Source organism: Coturnix japonica, chromosome 1, assembly GCF_054131305.1.
Source record: "Coturnix japonica strain WE chromosome 1, WE-NBRP24, whole genome shotgun sequence".
Lineage (NCBI taxonomy): Eukaryota > Metazoa > Chordata > Aves > Galliformes > Phasianidae > Coturnix > Coturnix japonica.
This window is the reverse complement of record NC_140663.1, coordinates 52,018,617-52,039,417: the sequence shown is the minus strand read 5'-3', so window position 1 is coordinate 52,039,417 and position 20,801 is coordinate 52,018,617. Positions and strand designations below refer to the sequence as shown.

At 53.0% G+C, this 20,801-nt stretch overlaps 4 protein-coding genes across 10 annotated transcripts; 2 read left to right on the top strand and 2 right to left on the bottom strand.

The window, feature by feature from the left end:
• Positions 1-168: 168 nt before the first annotated feature.
• ANKRD54 (ankyrin repeat domain 54) lies at positions 169-5,016 on the top strand. The gene is made up of 8 exons (XM_015862901.2): positions 169-403; positions 486-533; positions 1,195-1,293; positions 1,499-1,570; positions 1,953-2,000; positions 2,121-2,245; positions 2,922-3,029; positions 3,562-5,016. The coding sequence occupies exons 1-8, from the start codon at positions 196-198 to the stop codon at positions 3,631-3,633; spliced, it is 780 nt and encodes a 259-aa protein (XP_015718387.1). The 5' UTR covers positions 169-195; the 3' UTR covers positions 3,634-5,016.
• A 4,233-nt stretch (positions 5,017-9,249) lies between these two features.
• On the bottom strand, positions 9,250-12,708 carry GALR3 (galanin receptor 3). Its single transcript, XM_015862877.3, is given in 5 exon segments — positions 9,250-9,428; positions 9,430-9,538; positions 9,540-10,250; positions 10,850-11,223; positions 12,472-12,708. Coding segments are annotated over 4 exon segments (1,203 nt in total). The 5' UTR covers positions 11,200-11,223; positions 12,472-12,708; the 3' UTR covers positions 9,250-9,395.
• LOC107313996 (noggin-like) lies at positions 12,577-14,526 on the top strand. Of its 2 annotated transcripts, XM_015862810.3 has the most exons (2): positions 12,577-13,537; positions 13,784-14,526. In XM_015862810.3, the coding sequence occupies exons 1-2, from the start codon at positions 13,451-13,453 to the stop codon at positions 14,489-14,491; spliced, it is 795 nt and encodes a 264-aa protein (XP_015718296.2). In that variant the 5' UTR covers positions 12,577-13,450; the 3' UTR covers positions 14,492-14,526. The 2 variants fall into 2 exon arrangements, with proteins under 2 accessions (XP_015718296.2, XP_085375826.1); XM_085519700.1 differs by lacking the exon at positions 12,577-13,537 and having other exon boundaries at positions 13,634-14,526.
• Positions 14,527-15,697: 1,171 nt separating this feature from the next.
• GCAT (glycine C-acetyltransferase) lies at positions 15,698-20,651 on the bottom strand. Of its 6 annotated transcripts, none has more exons than XR_014935763.1 (9): positions 19,660-19,879; positions 19,449-19,579; positions 19,154-19,255; positions 18,604-18,750; positions 17,841-17,995; positions 16,887-16,969; positions 16,368-16,582; positions 16,164-16,285; positions 15,698-16,030 (listed from the first exon to the last, which is right to left on the bottom strand). XR_014935763.1 is itself a non-coding variant. In XM_085519576.1 (9 exons), the coding sequence occupies exons 1-9, from the start codon at positions 20,459-20,461 to the stop codon at positions 15,879-15,881; spliced, it is 1,083 nt and encodes a 360-aa protein (XP_085375702.1). In that variant the 5' UTR covers positions 20,462-20,651; the 3' UTR covers positions 15,698-15,878. The 6 variants fall into 6 exon arrangements, 3 of the variants coding, with proteins under 3 accessions (XP_085375702.1, XP_015718334.2, XP_085375697.1); XM_085519576.1 differs by lacking the exon at positions 19,660-19,879 and adding an exon at positions 20,443-20,651 and having other exon boundaries at positions 16,411-16,582; XM_015862848.3 differs by having other exon boundaries at positions 16,411-16,582.
• Positions 20,652-20,801: the final 150 nt, after the last annotated feature.

The window sequence follows — 20,801 nt, the reverse complement described above, 5'->3', positions numbered from 1 at the left end:
GAGGTGGGACCAAGCGGCACGCTCCGGAAGGCCGGCCGAATTTGTTTAGTCTCTCTATTGGTTAAAATAACTGCCTGTCTTCAGAGGCTTTTCTCTCTGATTGCAGAGTCCGCCTGCCCGTCAGCACCATGTCAGCGACGACCCTTCCCGCCCCTCCCCTCACACCCCGTACCGCCCGGCCCGGCCCGTGAGGGAATGGAGGCCGAGTCTGCTGCGGGGACGGAGTCGGAGTCCGCTCTGGGAGCCGGGATGGCGCTGGGAGGGGCGGCGGGGGAAGCCTCCCTCGGCTACCTGCACGTCCTGTGGCAGCGAGAGGAACCTGCCGGCAAGATCCCGGCCCGCCGCCTGCGCAGGGCCGCCCGCATCCACCGACGCCTGGGGCCTACGGGCAAGGAGAGCCACGGTCAGCGGGAGCGGGTTCCCCCTTCCTCCCCTGCCCCCTTCCTCCTCCGTGCTTCACACTAATGGCTTTCTTTCCTCCCCAGCCCTGAAGAGGCTGCGTGAGGCTGCCAATGGCAACGACCTGGACACAGGTGAGACTTCAACCTGATGTGAAGCCACTTCCTGGAAAGGCAGTTTGTTCAAAGCTCTTTGTTTCAGCAGAGGACGAGGAGGAGGAAGGTGCAGGTAGTTTGCAGGAATCTCCCTTTAGTTGCTGCAGATCTAGAAGTTGCTTCTCTTGAGCCTTTTGTTCCATTCTCTGAGCAGAGTGAGACTGATTGTTATATTGATTTTTTCACTGTATTGGGTCCAGCTGCCTCAGGCTAGATTAGCAATCAGCTGTTACTCCAGCTTTTTGGTACATAACTTTTGCCCACTCATCAGCTCTGTGACTCGCTTGACTTCTATGTACTGTAGGTCAGCTGGGTTTCGATCCTAAGCATTCATCAGCAATACTGGCATATGTCATTTGCCCCCTGTCGTTGTTCCTCCTTTGCCTGTTATCAGACCATGTTGTGAACAATCGGAAATAGACGGGATTTGTAACAACCCCTGGCATTACAGGATGGGGTGATGCTGTACCCTCCAGCTTTACAGTACACCTTGTTTCGTGAACTGATGGATGCATTCATCTGTGAGCTCTGACCTTGTGCAGGGTCCGTACTTACCTGCAGAAGAGCTGGTAGCATCACCCCTTTCTGATCAGGTGTCCCTTCAACTTACCTGCATCCTTTTCTTTCTTGGCACTGCCAGTGCAGCAACTGCTGGAGGATGGAACTGACCCCTGTGCTGCGGATGACAAAGGCCGGACAGCCCTGCACTTTGCCTCCTGCAATGGCAATGATCACATTGGTGAGTGGGAAGGGGATCTTCAGTCATCCATTTTCCATTTACTGTCTGCGTAAGCTGGACAGAAACATCCCTTCTGCAGCCTGCAAGCTGCCACATGGACCAGTGGGTCAGCAGCGCGCTGCTAAATGAACTTTCTTACACCATTAAGGTGCTGTCAGTGGGGCAGAGGGAAGGAATTAACGTGTATCTGTGTTATTGCTTCCAGTACAACTGCTTCTGGATCACGGGGCTGACCCAAATCAGAGAGATGGGCTGGGAAACACACCTTTACATTTGGGTAAGTGCCAGTCAGATGAGCTTTGCATGCAGAGAAATGAGGTGACCGCTGCATTTTATTTGTCCTCTGCATCTTCCTTTTTCCTCTTGCATCACACTATGCATCCCCAGCTTTAATGACTTAGGATTCTTAGCATTTTATTCACATCACCTCTCAGGAGAACTTAAAGGTCAGAGTTAGAGAAAATCCATTTCCCTCCCTCTGCCCATCCTGAGGAGCACGAGATGCATAACAAAAGTATCCAAGCTTGAGCATGAGTTATACTTAATGGTGGAGCTGTTCCTCTTTTTTATGGCAGAAAAACCTTTGTTTTGTATGGCAGAAACTCCATTGTTGTTTGCTAGTACCTCTGAGTTGTGTGTCCTGTGTTTTCCCTCCCCAGCTGCCTGCACGAACCATGTTCCCGTCATCACCACGTTGCTGCGCGGAGGTAACGTTTCCTCTATAACAATTACTGCCTGGCCCTTTCCTGCCCTGCTCCTGTCAGTGTTGCCCCAGGAACACCAAGTCTTAAAGACCTCTCTTTCTGCCCTTACTCATGCATTTGCAGGGGCCAGAGTCGATGCCTTGGATCGAGCTGGCAGAACCCCACTGCACCTCGCTAAGTCAAAGCTAAACATCTTACAGGAAGGAATCTCCCACAGCCTGGAGGCAGTTCGCCTTGAAGTGAAACAGGTAACAGAAACAGCCCCATGTTCTGGTAAGGCTCTGCAGCTTCTGACAGCCTCCTGTGTCCTTTCAGTCAAGGATCATTTAGCAGTTGTTTTAATTACCTATCTCCAGGCTTTCAGCTTATCCGGGGAAAGTTGGGCTTTTTCCTTTTGTTTTCAGATACATTGATTATTTTTTCCAACTACTGCTTTCGATTTTTGTGTGACCTCTTGGCTGTGGTAGGCCAAGCATTGAATGTCTTCTCACACCGTATGGAGCTCTCTCTTTTCTTCAGCAATCAATACCACAGAGACCCTGTAGCAGGAGAGGGACCACAGCATGGAGTAGTTGCCATGACACACATTTCAGCTGGGACTCTATTTTGTGGTGTGTTCTCAGTGCAGTCTGCAGTGCTCTCATATGTGGGGACATGGGAGAGAAAAGCAGTCACGATGCTGCCTCACATATATGAGGTGCGGGCATTACTTCAGGAGCCATAGAGCAGCCATTAGGGTTTTTATTCTTTGTGCACAAGCAGATCCTGCAGGATTGGGAAATCCCTGCTGCTTTTCTATGGGTCATGTACTCAGCCACATACCTCAGCATCAGGTCTGTGCTTGGCAGTTCAGCTGTTCTTCATAAAAGCATCCTACCCTGATGCTGCTGTCTGATGGTTTCCTCTTCTTCCTGATGGTTTCAGATTATCCAGATGTTGCGGGAATACCTGGACCGTCTAGGAAGGCACGAGCAAAAGGAACAGCTGGATGACCTCTGCTCTAAGCTACAGATGACCAGCACAAAGGAGCAGGTAGGTAGTGCTGAGCTACTGTGACTCACCTATTTCTGCTGTGACTTGTGTGTTCAGGAGAATTCAGCTACTTAAACGAGGTGACATTGAAGACATGCTTGTGGATGTGTTGTTGCTGGGTGAAGTAGCCAGGATAAATGATGACTCCTTTGTTTGGAATTCAAAATGTAGAGTGTTACTGTGCCTGGCAGCTTAGCAGAGAAAGCTGAAGATCAGATCGATTGAGGGGGCAAACATTTTAAAGGCCAGAACAAGTATTCATTGTTGAGTTCTGGGTAATGTGTGAACGCACTTCTATTTAAGGGCTGGCTGTATTGCCTGAGGTAGAATTCAAGCATCCTGAGGAAGGGGCAGAAGCTCCTTTTGCCTTAGATCAGGACTTTTTTGAGCATGATTGTGGAACCAGGAGTTGTTGTACTGGGCATTACTGGTGATCCTGGTGGAAGAGTAGTCCTTGCCGCATGGGGGTTTCTTCTGTGGCGGTGGGCAGCTGTGTTCCTGTTCCTGATGGCCAACTGTTTCCTTCTGACAGGTGGATGAGGTTACAGACCTTCTGGCCAGTTTCACATCACTCAGCCTGCAGATGCAGATGGAGAAGAGGTAACAGGCTTCCAAGTCATCTCTGTGATCCTGAAGGAGAAGCCTTAGAGAAGAAGGCCTACATCTCTGAATAGACTTTGCAAGCCCTCATGGTGCTGCCACGGTTGCCTCATGAGGAGGCAGTAAGATTTGGACAAGAGAGTAATAATAGACTGACACTGAATAGGGTACCCGTTCCACAGCAGAGGTATCCTGCCTTCTCGACAGCACTCCAGTTCAATGTAGGTGGTGGTTAATGCCGTGGATAATCGCCAGCATCACAGATCTATCTGCTTGCAACAGGCATCTTTTGCCACCACAGCAGTATTGAACTGCTTGGGGGGGTGGGAAGTGGGTGTTTTGGACAATGGAAGGCATTGTGCTATAGGAATAACATGTCCTTAATTTTGTGTGCTAGCAGCTGAGCAAACATATTGCCTTAAGAAGCATGCACTGAGATTTAATCCTAAACTTCCCCAGAGCCTGCAGGGTATCTGGCAGGTCAGGTGTGGGATACAGTGCTTTTAATCAGACTAACAGCTTCCACTGGGCCTGACACTGCTGAAAGTCAATGCTTAAATCATAGAGTGAAACACTTGTGAAGAATACCCAGGTAGGCATCAGCCCAGAGCTACCCTGATGCAATGATGAGGGTTAGGGTATGACTTCATCCTAGAGCAGTTTTAGGCATACATCTAAATTTTATTTGTAGGGGAAAAAAAAGCACCAAGCTCATCCTAAATGATTTTTCTGTTTCCCACTACTGGCTGTTTCGGGCCAGAGGTCCAGTAGCAACAGAAGGTGCCCCCACATCGTTGGGCTGGGGTGGAGGTGGATATGTGGCTGCCTTAGTATCACCAAACCCCAAACTGACCTGATGCCCAATGTGGATTTCCTGCTCCATGGTCTGAATTTCAGCCTGAGGAATGAGTAACGACCTCTGCTGGGAGCCCGGAGTAATGCAGCTATGGAGGATGCAGGGAATCGCCCTTGCTGCTGTCTGTGATTAGTAACAGACGTGGTAGTTTTGCTTTGAAGCAGGAATCTGTGAAATCTTGGAGATGGAACAGGTTGCCCAAGGAGGCTGTGGATGCCCCATCCCTGCAGGCATAAAAGGCCAGGCTGGATGTGGCTCTGGGCAGCCTGGTCTGGTGCTTGGTGACCCTGCACACAGCAGGGGGTTGAAACCGTGTGATCATTGTGGTCCTTATCAACCCAGGCCATGCTATGATTCTATGATAATACACATTGTTCTAGGTGTGCTGGAAGCTGTGCCAGCTGGGGCTGTCACTGTGAGTGCTGGTACTCTGTTATGATGTGCTGGATGGAAAGGATTCTGAGGGGGTGGGAGACAATCTGACCTTTTTGTATTTCAAACTTCAATAAAATCCTGTCAGCCTTTTTTGAACTCCCTGTCCAGTTCTCTCTTTTCAGAGCAGCTCATTCCTCTTTACTGACGTTCCAGGCCGTGGGCACAGCATCGGGTTCGGTAACTGCTACTCCCAATTGCAATGCTGAAATTGAATGTGACAACACAGAAGTGTTTGAATTCAAACACCGGCCTGTTTGCAGACCAGAGTACACAGCTGCTGACTCACCTTCTAATCTCAGCTCCCGCAGCCAAGAAATCCAAACTTAAAATCTAGTTAGTTGCTGTGTTAGCTGTGTACAAACAGAGGGGAAGAGAACCTCGGGGGACTGCATCTAGCTGGGAAGTGACATGCTTTGTGCCCACAAAAGTGGCTGTGCTGTGAAGAGCTGTTGCTCCCCATCTCCTCAGCCCCTTAATGTGTGGGCAGGGGGCTTTACAGTGTGGTCCCCGGGTGAGGAGCAGGCGGCCTCTTGTGTTCATCCCGTCCTGTTCTGTCTGTCTGTGACTGCGGCAGACTAAGCTTCGTGTCCACGTACGCTTGGCAGTCAACGCTTTTGCAGTCAACAACCTTGTTGCTGAGGAGACCATTAAGGTGCCAAAGAGCAGGCGGCTGGGGTGCTCTTATCGTTGCAGTTGCCTTGGCTGCTGCTGATGTCTGCAAACTAGATGCAGCTTGGAAGCTTTCCTTGCAACCAGGAACGCACTTAGCTGAGATTCAGAGCTAAGCTTTTAGCTTGAGTGCTCAGGATGTTGCTGCCCACAGCTCTTCAAGTCTTTGTTTTGCCTGGTGCTGGAGTTTTTCCATGACTGCTCTTGACTGTACGCTTGGAGTGGAGAGGTGGGAGTGCAGCAGGAAGCAGTGAGTTATTTCCCTTGCTTTCAGTCTATACCAGAGGTGTCTGTTGCAGTAACAATGCAAACAACACCACCGTCTTCCCTCTGCTGTTTATGCTGAAGTTACACTTGGCCCAACCTCCCCGTTTCCCTTGCCTTACATTGCTAAGCAGCATGTTTTAGGTCCCCCTCTGGGCCACAGTGCCAGCGTTTCCTGGCAGACAGGACTTGACCCAAGGCCTTGCTCATGCACTCAGTTTCCCTCTTCATTCACAGCATGGCTCTGCAGTGACACGCTGAACCTGCAGCCACTGAGCCCAGCAGTGACCTCTCCAGTCCCTCAGCCCTGCACAGGGGGTTCATGCTGTAAGACATGGATAAAACCAGCCAGTCTAAGGACCTGGCTCCTTCAAGCAGAAGCAATAGTTGTGTACAAACCTCCCAATAAAGTGTCACGGATGTTGTTAAGCAAAAGGTCTTTCTCTGCAGCAGCTGCTCGCCCACGCCGGTGAATGTGAAGTGTGCTGCGGTATGCACAAGCACCAAGAATCTGTTGCTTTTTAGTCTTCAGCAGTTCAGATAATTAAACTCCAGGGTATCAAGCCAACATCTGAACTGCATTACTTCCTTCACTTTTGCCTTTCTAGCAGACTCCAAATCCATCACGGTAATTATCCTCTTTGCTGCTAAGGAAGCCCTACGAAGCATCCCTGCAAACCTGCCAGCCTTTCATCTGCTTCCTCCGCTCATTCAGTGAGTGAGATGGATTTCATCACCTCTATCACAGAAAGGTACAGGCAATAAGATGTTTTCTTTGTACACTGCACCCGGGCAGTGTGGGAGAGCAGCCCCAGGCAGCTCAACAAGATGACAAGGTAGGAGAATCAGCAGTTTTGATTAAGAAGCTGATAAAGGAGATAGGGCAAATAGCTCAACCAGGGTCTCTTTAATCATCATTTTCCTTCTTCCATTGGATCTGCCCTCCCTGCTCCTGTCCCTGCTGCTCCACACTCAGCACGTCCCAGGTGTGGCAGCCCCTGCAAGTTTAAAGCCGAGCTCATCAGCCTGAACCATGACAAGTAATCATGAATTAAGTTGAAAAGCTGCTAGCAGAGACTGCTGATTGCTAATCAGTCTGTAGGGGAGACTATGAGAACAGCATTTGAGCAAGGAGCTCAATTGACTTTAATTAGTGACAGCTTTATATCAAGGACATGACACCTTTACCTCTCTGCCTTTAAGCTGATGGACCAGTTGGAGCATGTGTGTTGTTACTGGGCGAACTGGAATTCCCTCTTGGCTATTGGGCCTCCTGCTCATGTACTCCTCAAAAATGCAGGTTCTTAGACCCGGGCTGAATGAATGAATGCGAGCCACAGCTTGCAGAGGTGATAAATGTGCCTTCTCCTATGGTGTCCCCCATCCTTTTTGTCCCACGTCATTTAGGTTTCCCCCTTTATTAGAAAGTTTCAAGGTCAGAGCATCACCACTCCCAACTGCTATTCCCTTCTTTCTCCAATGCTTTGGGCTGTGAAATGCATCCACAGTTCTAGAAACAGTGCAGATGTTCCAGCACGATGAGAGGCGTGGGAGGTTCAAGGTGCAGAAAACAACATCAAGTGCTTGAATGTGAAAAGAAAAACAATTCCCAGTTCAGCAGCCGGGTTGGCTCCAGCATGGGGAATGGGGTGTCCTTGCTGCTGAGCTGTGCTACAGCGTCAGCACACATTGAAGTGCCACGTCACCTGGGAATTAAACAAGCGAGCAGAGCAAGCAATAAGGGAAGATTCACGTAAGCAGAAGCAGGGGAGGGCAAGAGAAGAGGGATAATGAGGGCTTGTAGCTCTGCTGCATGGCTTGTGCACAGCAGGGCTCTGCTAAGCCATGTTCCCGTTATTGCATGTCCCCTCATCCCTTCCATATTATGCTCACAGCTCTGAGAGTGTCAAAGGACAAGGACAGGTCTGTAAGCTCTTCACCTAATGCTGCAGCTTCCAAATGCTTATCAAAGGTCCCATGGTGTGTGGGAGCAAGCAAGGACAGCGTGTCTGTGCAGATCAGGACAGTGCTGACTGAGCTGCACTGCCTCCAGTGATTTAGCATTTGGCACAGGAGGTTGGCAGTGGGCTGGCAGTTAAGGGCTCCTCTCTGCCAGCTGGGGCTCCCAGCATTACTCTTCTGTATGAATTAGCTATGAAGTGAGCAGTGCGCTCCCTCCAGATCTCCCACAGCCTGGAGTCTGCTGCAGCATTTGGTCTCTGTATCCCCTCCCACAGGGCTTTGCTTGGAGGGTTATCTCCATGCACACGCCTGCTGTATGCCTGCTTGTCTTCCTCGCCCCTCTGCCCTACCATCTCACCATCTCTTTCTGTCCCTGTGAAGGACTCCCACCAGCTTGTACAGCCTCCAGCAGTCCATGCTGCACTGGCAGAGTTTGCATTCAGCACACATCAAACTTAGCAGAAGGAAATTGCTGGGGTTTATTCAGGTTAAGAAAGGGAGAAATTCCTGCACCCTCTGCGAACCTGATTTCATGGCCTCCCCATCCCCCATTTCCATTCTTCCCAGGGTCAGGTTTGGGACCGTACTACTACAGGGTGTCATTCAGTAGTAACTACAACCAAAGTCTCTTCCACAGCTGCTCAAAGCAGGGGGGCCAATGAGGAACAAACAAGTTGCACTCCCAGGAGGACATCAGTCCCATGGCGATCCTGCAGTGAGGAAGATGTTCCAACCCATTGAGTGGTGGTGGCCTTGCACCCTCCTGGAAGCTCTCTCCGCCACATAGAAAGGAACAGTGAGGATTTAAGATTGAGCCATGAGTGCAATCATGATTTTCATTTCATGGAGAAGAATATCTTGCCAAGTCAGTAAAGCACAAAAACAGCGCTAATGCTGCCAAATTACATCACTGCTCAGAGAGCGACAGCCCCTGAAGGAAGGGATGAAACTCCATGTAAAGAACAAAGAGGAGGCAGCGGTCCTTCAGGAATTTGCAAAAGGTGAACAGAAATAAAGCAGAGATTAATCAGATAGAACAACATGGTGGGAGGAGGATTTGTGGGGGTTGCTTAGGAAGAACTGAGGATAACAGCCAAGAAATATTTCAGAACTGGAAGCAGCACAAGGAAGTGGACAGTGTCCTGCAGTATCTGCTTGCAAGATCAAAGGCTAAGTAGGGCAGAGCTCTAGGAAACCTCCATTGAGTACTTTCTGGAAGGGCAGGGACAAGGGAAGAGCCTGGACTGACGGTTCTTTCCCCTTTGAGCTGCAGAGAAGCCATGGGTGCACAGGAAGGGCACACAGAGGTGTCAGCATGCAAGCCCTTCAGTTCTTCGCCTGCTTTGGCATGGTGGTATCATTGAGGTTTGACCAGTGAGTTCTGCAGAGGTTGTATAACCAAGCAGTTTGCACAGACTCAGCGTGGTAAAGAGCATTGGCCCTCTTTGATCTGGATGCAGAAGCCAGAGAAGGGAAGGTGAACTTGGACTACCCTCAAACCATGAGAAATGTCATCACATTAATGTGTCCCTCTGCTCTGCACTGATGTGGTGGATTGTGCCATTCCTAGATGCGTTTGCTCATTTGTAATCAACAGCCAGGCACTCTTGAGGCCCTTCTTGGAGGGGTCTTGGCTAGGAGATGGCCAGCTGTTACCAAGCTTTTCTCCTCCAGCAGTTCCTTCTGAACTTCTTGTGGCTGGTGAGTCCATGCCCTGGCATGGGTCCCTCTTCCTACTGCTCTCCTTTGGGACCTGAGTCAGATCAGTGTTGCCTCCACAGAAGCCGCCAGTGCTGTTAGTGAAACCTTTGCCCACAGTGACCATATGGACTTTATTTCCAGTTCTCTTCTTCCTGTTCTTGTTCTGGAAGAAGAGGCAGGTGAAGACCTGCTTGAAACGCTTTCGGAAATGCTTGGAGACAAGCGCATAGACGATTGGGTTGAGGCAGGAATTGGCATATGAAAGGCAGTGGGAAGCCAGTCGGCAGGCATAAGTGGCTCGGTTGAAAGGAAAGTGTCCAAACCAGAAGCACAGGATAACCAGATGGTGTGGAAGCCAGCAGAGGCAGAACAGGATGGCCACAGCCACAATCATCTTGGTGACCTTACGCTTGGCCTTCCGGGACTCTGAGATCCTCTCTATAGGGTCTACAGAGGTCCACAGGAACTTGATGGTTCTGGCGTATGCCAGGCTCACTACAGTCACGGGTAAGAGGTATCCAACTACAAACGTAAGGATGTCCAGAATCTTTCGGCGTTGGTCCTCCCAGACAGGGACGCAGATGGGCACCCCATGGTAATGGACAATCTGGTAGTAACTGAGGTAAGGTCCTGCAAAGAGTAGCGACAGCAACCAGATCATTACAATGGCCACTCCTGCATTTTGGGTAGTGCGGAGATCCCGGGACTTCAGTGGATACCGAATGGCCAGGTACCTGGTGGGGAGGGGAAGGAGAGACCAAACACAGTGTGGGTTAGATGTCTCATTGCCCTTCTGCCCCACGAAGCTGCCTTCTGTGCACCCATTCCTATGTAGCCACCAATCTCTCCCCTTCCTCACCTCTTGGATAGGAGGATTATGGCAAGAATGGTGTCATCCCAACATGGGATCTGGGATCTCTACTGCCTGCATTGCTCAGAAAGGGCAAGCAACATGCCTCTTGAGTCAGGGAAGAGGACTGAAATAGGACACAGAGAGCTACCTGTTTCTCCCCTGGTGCATTGCTTCCCTGAGGATTTGGCATTCTTGGCTTGACGGAAGCCTGAATGCATGCCTACAGTCCTTCTGCCCAAGTAAGGAAAATAAAGGACAAGTAACTAGACCAAGAGCTTGGCTGGGAGTTGGGAGAATGTATGGGAGGTATGGAGTAACATTGGAAAGATGAATCTGATGGTCCCGACACTGGGGTGACCTAACCTGCTCTTTACAGGGCACTCAGTAGGGTAGCTGGACTTTTTCTTTCTTTTTCTTAGCTCAAGGGTGGCAAACACATTGACCCTGAGCTGAGGGACTCAACCTACAGAGGACACTTGCCTGTCAATGGAGACCGTAGCCAGGGTGAAGCTGCTGGCGTACATGGTGAGGTAGATCAGGAAATGCACAGCCTTGCAGGCAAAGGCCCCAAAGAGCCACCCATCCAAGGTGTAAATGGTGGCTTGGAATGGGACGCAGCAAATGATGAAACAGAGGTCAGCCACAGCCAGGTTGAGGATGAAGAGGTTGGTGGTGTTGTACTTCACTTGGCCATTCCGCAGCAGCACAGCCAGCACCAGTCCGTTCCCCACAGTGCCCAGAAGAAAGATGAGGGAGAAGATGACGGGCACGATGATCCCTGCGGCTGGCAGCTCTGTGCTGTCAGAGGAGGCATTCCAGCCCCCTGGCATCTCTCCCTCTCTGACAGTGGGACCCTGTGCATAGAGAGACAGTCTAGATTCACATACCCATCACAGTACCTGCTGACCTCCCAGCTCCCTTGGAAGACCCCCTGCTCCACCACTTGGCCTCTCCTGCATTCCTCCTACATACAGTACACTGCTAAACCTCAGGTTTTCAAATCTTTATCCCAGCTGATGTTCCACCAACCTCAGCCAGGCTGCAAGAACATAGGGAAGGGGGGGTTGAGAGGAATGGCCACCCTGAACATGGGGCTGAGACACTTCCAGCAGCAGGAACTCTACAGCAGAAGCATCATGCCGTGCTCACAAAGGTGCTGTCCCCATCCCACAGGTGACTGCTCCCCACTCCTCCTGCAGCAGCTGCTTTACACAGAGGACCTGTGACTAAGGGCAGTAATTCTGATGCTGATAGGAGGTAATGGGCTGGATGGGCTAAACTGGCAGTGTGGACTGTGGAGAAAACAATCTGCATTGTACTGTATCATATTTAATGTGTTTTCAATTCAGAGTTCAAAGTATCTCCAAGAAAAACAGTTGTGATGTGTTTGGTCTGTGGGTTTGGGGCTTTGTTAGCCCTATGGGTTGTGCAGGCAAGAGGAATTTGGCTGCTAGGTCCTATCTTGTCCCTGGCCCCTATCAGTACTCACTCACGTTCTCCAGTTGATCTCTGCTCTTTGCACAGCTCTGCATCTCTCCCTGCGACATGGGAAAGAGTGGGGGGCAGACCTTGGAGCTGCCCAAAACACAGTACAGTAGTCATAACAAGGGAGTGATTTATCTCCCAAAGTCAAAGAGCAGGGTGCTGCAATTTGTGGCCAAACTTCTTCCAGCACTGCACACCACCATACACAGACAAGGAGCACAAACACCTTATCTCCTAACGAACCTTTGCCTTCTTGTTCTTTCATTAGAACAAATTGTCCTTCGCCGTGCAGCAGTCAAGATGGAAAGGCACGGTTATCTAGCAACAGTTGACATGCAATTAACTCTTTTCGGGTCATGCAAGCTCTTTCACCCCACACTGCCCTATCTCTCTGCTCGTGCCACTTCTTCCCAGCACATTCAGAACAGCACTGAAAACTCATCTCTGCCTCTGCACTCCCCTCTGTCCCACTGGTGAGTTCCCAGCTCCTCTGCCCTGGTCCTGTGGGACCTTCTTGCACAAGCAGAAGACTGCAGTCTCCCTCTGGGCACACCCCTTGCACGTAGGCTATGGGGCAGCTCTGGGCTCATCCTGAGGCTTGGATAACTGGCACTCACCTTTGCAAGGAAAGGCCTGTAGCTTCTCCGCTTGCTCTGGGAAGACCTCCAGAAAAGCGTAGGCAGCGGCAGTGAGGAGGAGGCAGACCTTCATCAGCACGATGTGGGACACGGACAGTTTCTTCTAGCAGTGCTGTCAGCAATGCCTGACGCTCTGCTGCATCCCCGGTCCCCCTGCTCCCTCTTCTCGCTCTCGCACTAAGCTTTCTCCTTCTGGAGCTCCTTGCACGTTCTCTCTCCCCTCCCTTTCCCTCCCTCTGCTTTAGCTGCTGATCCATTGATCTCTCTCTGTAATATTTTTTTCCCCTCTCCCTGAGGTTGGGTTTGGAGTTAACTCCTCTCTTCCCAGCCTTCCTGTGGGTTCAGGTGCTTCCACCAAGGGAGAGGGGGGCTGTGTGAATGGGAGGATGCAGGTGGGCAGGATCCCACAGATCTCCCACCTCTAGGTGCCTGGGATGCGTTTCCCTACGTTTCCAGGGAGTGTGGATGTCTCAGCCTGCCAGACCCCTACCTCATCCTTGGGATATGGGTCTAAGTCCTGTGAAGAATGAGCAAATAATTGCTATTTTTAGCTGTTAATTAATTGCTGGTGGCATGGCGAAAAGTGCTGTGGCACAGAGCAGATGAAGTCTCAGACCTGGGGTTGGATTTTGAAGCGAGTTTTGTTCTCTGTCTAGAGCAGGTCTGACCTCTCACCAGCATTTCCCTCCCTGGAGAGGGAGGACAGGCTGTCCAAGTGAGGGCACCTCCAGGCGTCCAGCTTTGTTATCACCACCTGGGACAGTGTGTGCTCTGTCTGCTCACAAGAAGCAGCTGTAGCCCACACAGCCCTCCCACCACTGGTCCAGCCGCCCTTCTGGAATGGGACACATCCCTGGGGTGGGGATGAGTGTGGTTATGTGATCCTTTCTCAGCAAGACCTCAAAGCTGGCAGCTTCCCTTCGCTGGGAAGGTCCAGCCTGCCTCATCAAGCACAGCCATGGGGCAGGATGGGGAGGAGGAGAAGGAGGCACTGGATTCTTCCCCTCCATGGCAGCCTATTCTCCCAGCGGCAGCACAGTTGGAGGTATGTGGGGGAAAAAAAGAGGCAGAAGTGGGGTCCTGCTGCCCTATCTCGCACCTCGGTCTGGTGGGAGGCTCCGCCACCTGCTGATGTCAGCAGGGAGCAAAGCATCCCCATGCGGGCGGGCGGGCAGACGGATATCATCATCCACAACCAAGGAAAAGGGGAAGGCCGTGCTCGGGACGCGCCGATAACCCAGGGCACGTGGCTGCCTGCCTGCCACGTCCCACAGCACCACTCGCCATGCAGGGCCCCTACTGCTGCCTCCTGCTACTCCTCTGCCTGCTGCCACTGCTTGCCACTGGCCTGGAAGACCCCCGGGAGCCACTGCCACTGCCATTCAGCACCTCCGACCCTACTGCCCACTTGCTGCGTGGCCGCCCTTCGGCCCCCGTGCGGCCCTACAGCCTGTCGCTCTCCCCTGAGGACTATCGCTACGCTCCCAAACCTCGCCACCTGCGGCCCGGCCGACTGCGCCGGCTGCTGGGCCCAGCCTTCGACCCCTTCTGGATGTCATCCGAGGAGCCGCTAGGCCGCAACCTCAGCGCCAAGGAGGATCTGGAAACCATGAGCCGGGAGCTGGCAGAGGGCAGCGGGCGGTACCGCCGCAAGCTGTGGAGGGAGGTGGAGGGGATGGAGCTGCCCCCAGAGCTGCCCGTCGACATGGCGCGGTCTCTGAGGCGCTGGCTGGTGGAAAGAGCCTTGTGCCGCCTCACCTCCACATGGGTGGACCTGGGGCCCGTCTTCTGGCCCCGCTGGGTGCGACACACCGCCTGTGGGAACAGCCCTCCCTCCTGCTCGTGGCCCCCAGGCATGGCATGTCGCCCAGCCCAGCTCACACACCTCAAGCTGCTGGCTTGGCACTGCTGGGCCGCCCGGCCCCCTGGGCCACCGCAATGCGCATGGAGGCAGATCCCCTACCCCGTGGTGGTGGCCTGCAAGTGCTCCTGCCGCTGAGGGGGTGGGAAATAAAGGGCTGAAAGCCAAACGGGCCTCTTACGGGTGTTTGATTGTTGGGTGGATTTGGATGCATGTAGGGTTTGATTTAAGATGGGGTGGTGCGGGCCTGAGAATCGTAGAGTCATGCAGATTGGAAAGACCACTAAGATCGTGGAGTCCAACCATCAGCCCGTGTCTGGCCATACATGCCTGTGGAAGCAGAGATGAGGTGCAACAAAGCCACGGGGAGAGGTGGGTTGAACCTCAGGGTGGTCACCATGGTGGGTTGGAAGAGGGGTAGGCTTGGGACTGGGCTGTGGTGGCACAGTGAGTGTGGGTGGAGGTGTGAGCCCAGAGCTGGAAGTGTTCATGTGCATCTGAGAGTGGGATGGGGGTGATGGGGGACTCACACATACCCCATATCAGTCATGCAGAGGGTGACAGCCCAGGACAGCGATGGATCCACCTGGAATGGCTCATTCTAGGAAACAGCCCAGAGAAAAAAAGCCCTCTGCTTTCTGGTCTAAAAGCCATAAAAAAACACAAACCAGCCCTACGCATTGAAGAAATACAAGCTGGAGGGTTTGCCTGGGAACAAAGCACTACCACACCTCCTGCAGTCAGTGACGGCTGTGCTATTCATTTCCAGCCTGACCCTTGTGCCTTCCTGGCACTGCGGCTCCCAGTGCTGTGCAGCCCGCAGCCTGCTGCAGAATTTGGCCTTGAAGCAGTAAGAGAGGCCAGGCAAACATTTCCTTGAGCTCTTAGTGCTGTCACATTTAAAAAGAGGAGCTCATCCCCTGCTTTTGCATGGCCACGGGGCTTAACTTGATGCAGCTCGTTCTGCAGATGGTCTCCATTCCAACCCCCCTCCTGCCATGCAGCCATTGCTCTGGTTTGAGTCAGATACGGTCACACCCTGCATCACACTCAGATCAGCATGGGGACAGATAGAAGGATACACATCTTGATTCAAATAAAGCTGTGCTGAGATGCCCAGGAGCCGTGTGTGTCTGCACCACTCCAGCACAGCTTAGAGGAACAAATCCAGAGCTGTCAGCTGTCTGTGTGTTCTCTGCTGCATGAAAATTGTGCACAATGGAAGGAAATTACAGGTTTCTATCACCTGCTCAGTTTCTGGCCCCAGATGTAAAGCCTCATGGCCAGCTGCTGGGCTGTGGTGTATGGGCTGTATGAGAATGCAAGAGCCATACAACTACTCACTGCACTGCAGGAAGTCTTTAATGCTACAGATGATGCTGCTAGCACAGTGTAACAGCCAGAGTCTCCCACAGGCTGCAGTGCCTCAGGGTCCTGTGTTGAGCAGTGTGCCATTCAGACCTCCTAGGCACAGGCACTTGTCTTGGTGGTGGGCAGGACACTATGGGATGAGTCTCACAGCCGCTCAAGGCAGTGCTCCATGTTTCCGTCCCACCTCGATGAAGGCTTCCACGCAGCGATCGATGTCCTCGTCACTATGCACAGCTGAGATTTGGACCCGGATGCGGGCTTTGCCCTTGGGGACCACAGGGTAGCTGAAGCCAATGACGTAAATGCCTGGAGAGGAAAAACACGGAGAGCTGGAGCTGGCCAGGAGGGAAGGCTTAGGTGACAGTGGGTGACAGAAAGGCTTCTGGCTCCCTGCTTCCAGTGCTACGTGCCTTCATGCATGACTCCCTGCCTCACTCACCTCTGCTCAGCATGTCCTCAGCCATCACTGCAGCCAGCCGGGCATCCCCCAGCATGACGGGGCAGATGGGATGCTCCTTTCCTGAGATGGTGAAACCAGCTGCTGTCATCTTGCTCCTGAACCTGGTGAGAGTAATGAGAGGGTGAGTACAACCCATGCCACCAAGGGCTGAATGTGATTCTAAATCTCCCCTCTGACACGCACACGGGCACAAGAGGAAGAGGCGAGCAGAAGCATGGCCCCTCACCGTTGGGTCTTGGCAGCCATAGACTGTGCGATGGCGTTGCTCTCCATGAGCAAGTCCAGGGCCTTGGAGGCACAGCCCACCACGGCGGGGGGCAGGCTGTTGGAGAAGAGGTAGGGGCGGGAGCGCTGGCGGAGCAAATCGATGAGGGGTTTGGGGCCTGTTGTGTACCCGCCTGCAGAGGGAGGAAAGGGAAATGGGCAAGGCACCCTCGGGGTGACCTGTTCAGAGTGGGCAACTTGTTCCTTACAGAAGACATCATAGATCAGGCATAAAAAAAAATCACAGCTGATGTCTTTTACCAAGAGCGTCCACCTTGAGCTCAAGAGCAACTCCACTGTGAAGTCAAGAACTCAGCAGAACCTCCCTTGGCCCTGAGGCAGAGTCCCAGACTGAGCCTCATGCCATGAGTAGGAAAAGGAGAGCATACACTGAACTCTTTAGGGCATGGAGGGCTTCAGACAAGGAAATGCCATCACCTGCAGCTCCTCCAAGAGCTTTTCCCAGGGTAGAGTTGACGATGGTGACCTTGTCCATCACACCCAGGAGCTCATCAGTACCCCTGCAAAAAAGGAAATGTCATATCATCAACCATGCCAGCATGCACCTGTAATGATGCTCTTTTCCTCAAGGGGAAGGCAAGTATCTGGTGTCCCCCCTCTGATAAAGGAGAAACACTTTGCTGCGCTTTTTCAGCCCAAACGTTGCCTTTCCTTTCTCCTGCAGAGAGGCCAAGGTGGAATTTCTTGAGATAACAGAAAGGGGTTCATCACCTTTTCCAGATGGGAGAATGCACAAAGTTCCCACAAGTGTTTTAGGACGAGAGGTAACAGCCTCATGTTGCACTAAGGGAGGTTCAGTGGTGCTGCAGTGGCACAGGCTGCCCAGGGAGGTGGTGCAGTCACCGTCCCTGGAGGTGTTCCAGAGCCGTGTGGATGTGGCACTGAGGGACGTGGTCAGTGGGCATGGTGGGGATGGGCTGCTGGTTGCTGAACCTAGTGATCTTTTCCAACCTTGCTGATCCCATGAATAGTCTCAGTAGCGCACTCTCTCTAGTGTGATTCTTGAATGTAGGACTTGCACGTGCCTCTGATGTGCAACACTTTGAATATGCCAGGAGAAACAGCTATACAATTGGTGCAGCCATCATCCTTTGAGGTTGGCTGTGCACGTCACCAATATACTGCCCTACACACACGCAGGTCCACAGTGCCCACATCAAGGTCTACACTGATGGAACCAACAGGATGTGTCCAATATGCTCTCCTGCTTTGTGTTCTCTACCCCAAAAAGACAAGTCAGAGTATGGCATTCTGTCTCCCTACTGGCTCTCTTGACAACAGCATCAAGGTTTTGGCAGCAAGGTGCTGCCAAAAAGCCTCCAAGACCCAAGGGAGTCTCTAATAGTGGTGAAAGGTGAAGCAGCCCCTTACCGGCCATTGGGACCGAGGAAACCCGTGGCATGGCACTCATCGATGAAGACTAAGGCATCATACTTCTGGGCCAGCTGGCAGATCTCCCTCAGGGGTGCAATGTCACCATCCATAGAGAAGGCACCATCAGTGGCCACCAGCCGTAGGCGGTGTTTCTGTGGGAGAGAACCAAATGTTACAAGGTCAGTCACCTTGGGTATGGCGAAAGAGGCTGAGATACAGCCCTTGCCCCACCTGCTGTACGGTGTGGGTACAACAAGCCAAGGTGGGGATGAAAACGGGATGTTAGTTGTAGAAGCCAGCTGCTTTCCCACCACCAAAAAGGGCACAGTTATAACTCTATGATTCTCTCATTCTCTACAACGACCTGAAGGGAGGTTGTAGAGAAGCGGGGGGTTGGACTCTTCTCCCAGGCAACAGCGATAGGATGAGAGGTAACAGCCTCAGGTTGCACTAAGGGAGGTTCAGGTTGGATATGAGGAAAGGTTTCTTCTCAGTATGAGCGGTGCTGCAGTGGCACAGGCTGCCCAGGGAGGTGGTGCAGTCACCGTCCCTGGAGGTGTTCAGAGCTGTGTGGATGTGGCACTGAGGGACGTGGTCAGTGGGCATGGTGGGGATGGGCTGGGGGTTGAACTGTATGACCTTAGAGGTCTTTTCCAACCTTGATGATCCTATGACTCTATGGGATGGGAAAGGGCTGAGTGCAACTTTCAAGGCTGGTTCCTGCCCAGCTGCACCATGTGATGGAGCACAGTGCTGGTACCTGTGCATCCTGCAGCTTGGCCTCCAAGTCATGCATGTCCATATGCTTGTAGCGGTACTTGTTGGCCTTACAGAGGCGGATCCCATCGATGATGGATGCATGGTTCAGCTCATCCGACAGCACCGCATCCTCTGGGGTCAGCAGAGCCTGCCCATGCCAAACAGATCAAATCAGCTTTAATGGCAAAGACAGACTAGCACTGCTGCCCAGAGCTGTGGTGCCCCATCCACATTCAAGGCCAGGTTGGATGGGGCCCTGGGCAGCCTGAGCTGGTGGGTGGCCGCCCTGTGCACGGCATGGGGTTGGAACAGGACAGCCTTTAAGCCCCCTTCCAACCCACCTATGTTATGATTCTATGACCTGCAGGGTGTCCCTTCATCCAAAACCTAACAGCCTTTGCCAGCGCCAAGGACAAAGCTGCCTTTGACTACAGCTGACGCCGCATAATTTTCCACTTCCCTCCCAATCTCCCTCCATGGTTTACTGAGGGCTGTTTCATCATCTACACGCTCCCCTCCTCCTTGCACAGCACAACTGAAGCGCTCCGAACCTCAAAGATGCCAGCGTTGGCATCGAAGCAGCTGGCATAGAGAATGGCATCCTCCCGCTGGTGGAAGCGTGCGATCTTCTCCTCCAGGTCCTTGTGTATGCTCTAAAGAGAGGACAGAAGGAAGCGAAGCAAGCATCACTGCTTGGGTTGAGCAAGTTTCTGCTTGCCTGCTGCTGACAGCAGAAAACAGCCACCTATTATCCAGGAAAGGCGTGTGTGGGAGAAGTTAATGGTGCTCAGAAACACGGCCCTAAAAGCACGGCAAATGGACTTAAAGACAAGAGGTGCCCGGTACCTGCGTACCACAGATGAAGCGAACAGAGCTGAGCCCGGCACCGAACTCCTCCAGGGCCTGCACGGCGGCGCGGATGACCTGCGGGTGGCTGGAGAGCCCCAGGTAGTTGTTGGCGCAGAAGTTGAGGATCCCTGCCGGCAGACAGACACCCAAACACAGCGGTCGAACTAAGCGTCCGCCCCAAAGGACTCCCCCTCCGTCCCGCACGCACCGGCTCCGCCACCCTCCAGCCGTAGGTGCGGGCCCTGGCGGGAGGCGATGACTCTCTCGCTCTTCCAGGTGCCGGCCCCGCGGATCCCCTCTAGTTCTCCCTCCAGCCACCGCCGGAGCTGCGCTGCCGCCGCCCCCGAGGCGGCCCGGGACCCCCCGGTACCGCGCACCGCACGCACCGCAGCCCCGCGCCACATCGCCGCACCGCGCCACGCCGCGACAGGGGGCGGCGCCCCGCCGGCCAATGAGGATGCGCCCTGCGGACACGCCCATCAGCGCCGAGCCTCCCTTAAAGGGGCAATGCTCCTGAGGTGGGCCCTAGGACCCTGCGGCGTCAATGGAACGACGGCTTGTAGGGTTTAACCCAATGGGTTTGTGTGTAACCGGCTGAGGCGGCTGTGAAACCTTTGGTCTGAGAGGTTTAGCACCTGCCAGATATACTCAAGTTTGAGGAATCCCAGTGTCTTTTGGTCAAAGGGATTTGTGACCCACTGGGTTTAGACACAAGGATTCCAACTGGATTGGGATCCTCTACACTCCACGGTAGCTGGCTAGAGGTCCTATGAGCAGGACGTTTTAGGATCTTAATGTCCAGAAGGCCAAGCACCTGGCTCTAGAGAGGGGCTTGGGCTCTTCAACCTGAGTCTGGGAGCCTTTGGTACAAGGACCTTAGGAACAAGAGCACAAAGGGATTAGAATCCTCCAGGCCAAGGATTTCAGCACCCTGAACTACAAGGTATTGTAGTGGGATCCCCTGTGCCTCAGAGGTTTGGGAAACACTTACCTGAGTCATTTAGGAACATCAGAGCAATGGAATGGAAGGAAGAGCCAGGAAGGTGAAGCCCCTGTGCCCTGGGAGTTTAGGCACAACATGCCTGGGGGTGATGTCCAAGGACTTGGAACGGAGCAGTAGGGCCGTCCGTCCCGTGGGCTCTCAGCCAGCCCCGTGGGTTGGGACGTTGCGGGTCCTTGGTGCTGCGCCAAGCCCTTGGTGGCAGCATCATTCAACCCCACCCCAATGGCCCGCACCACCTCCCGCCCACACTGTTATCTCCAGCCCTCACGCGCTGTGCCCTGCTCCTGGGGACAAGGAGGAGTCCCCTCTCCTCCTCCTGGCTCTCACAGCCCTCCTACCTCCCCCCA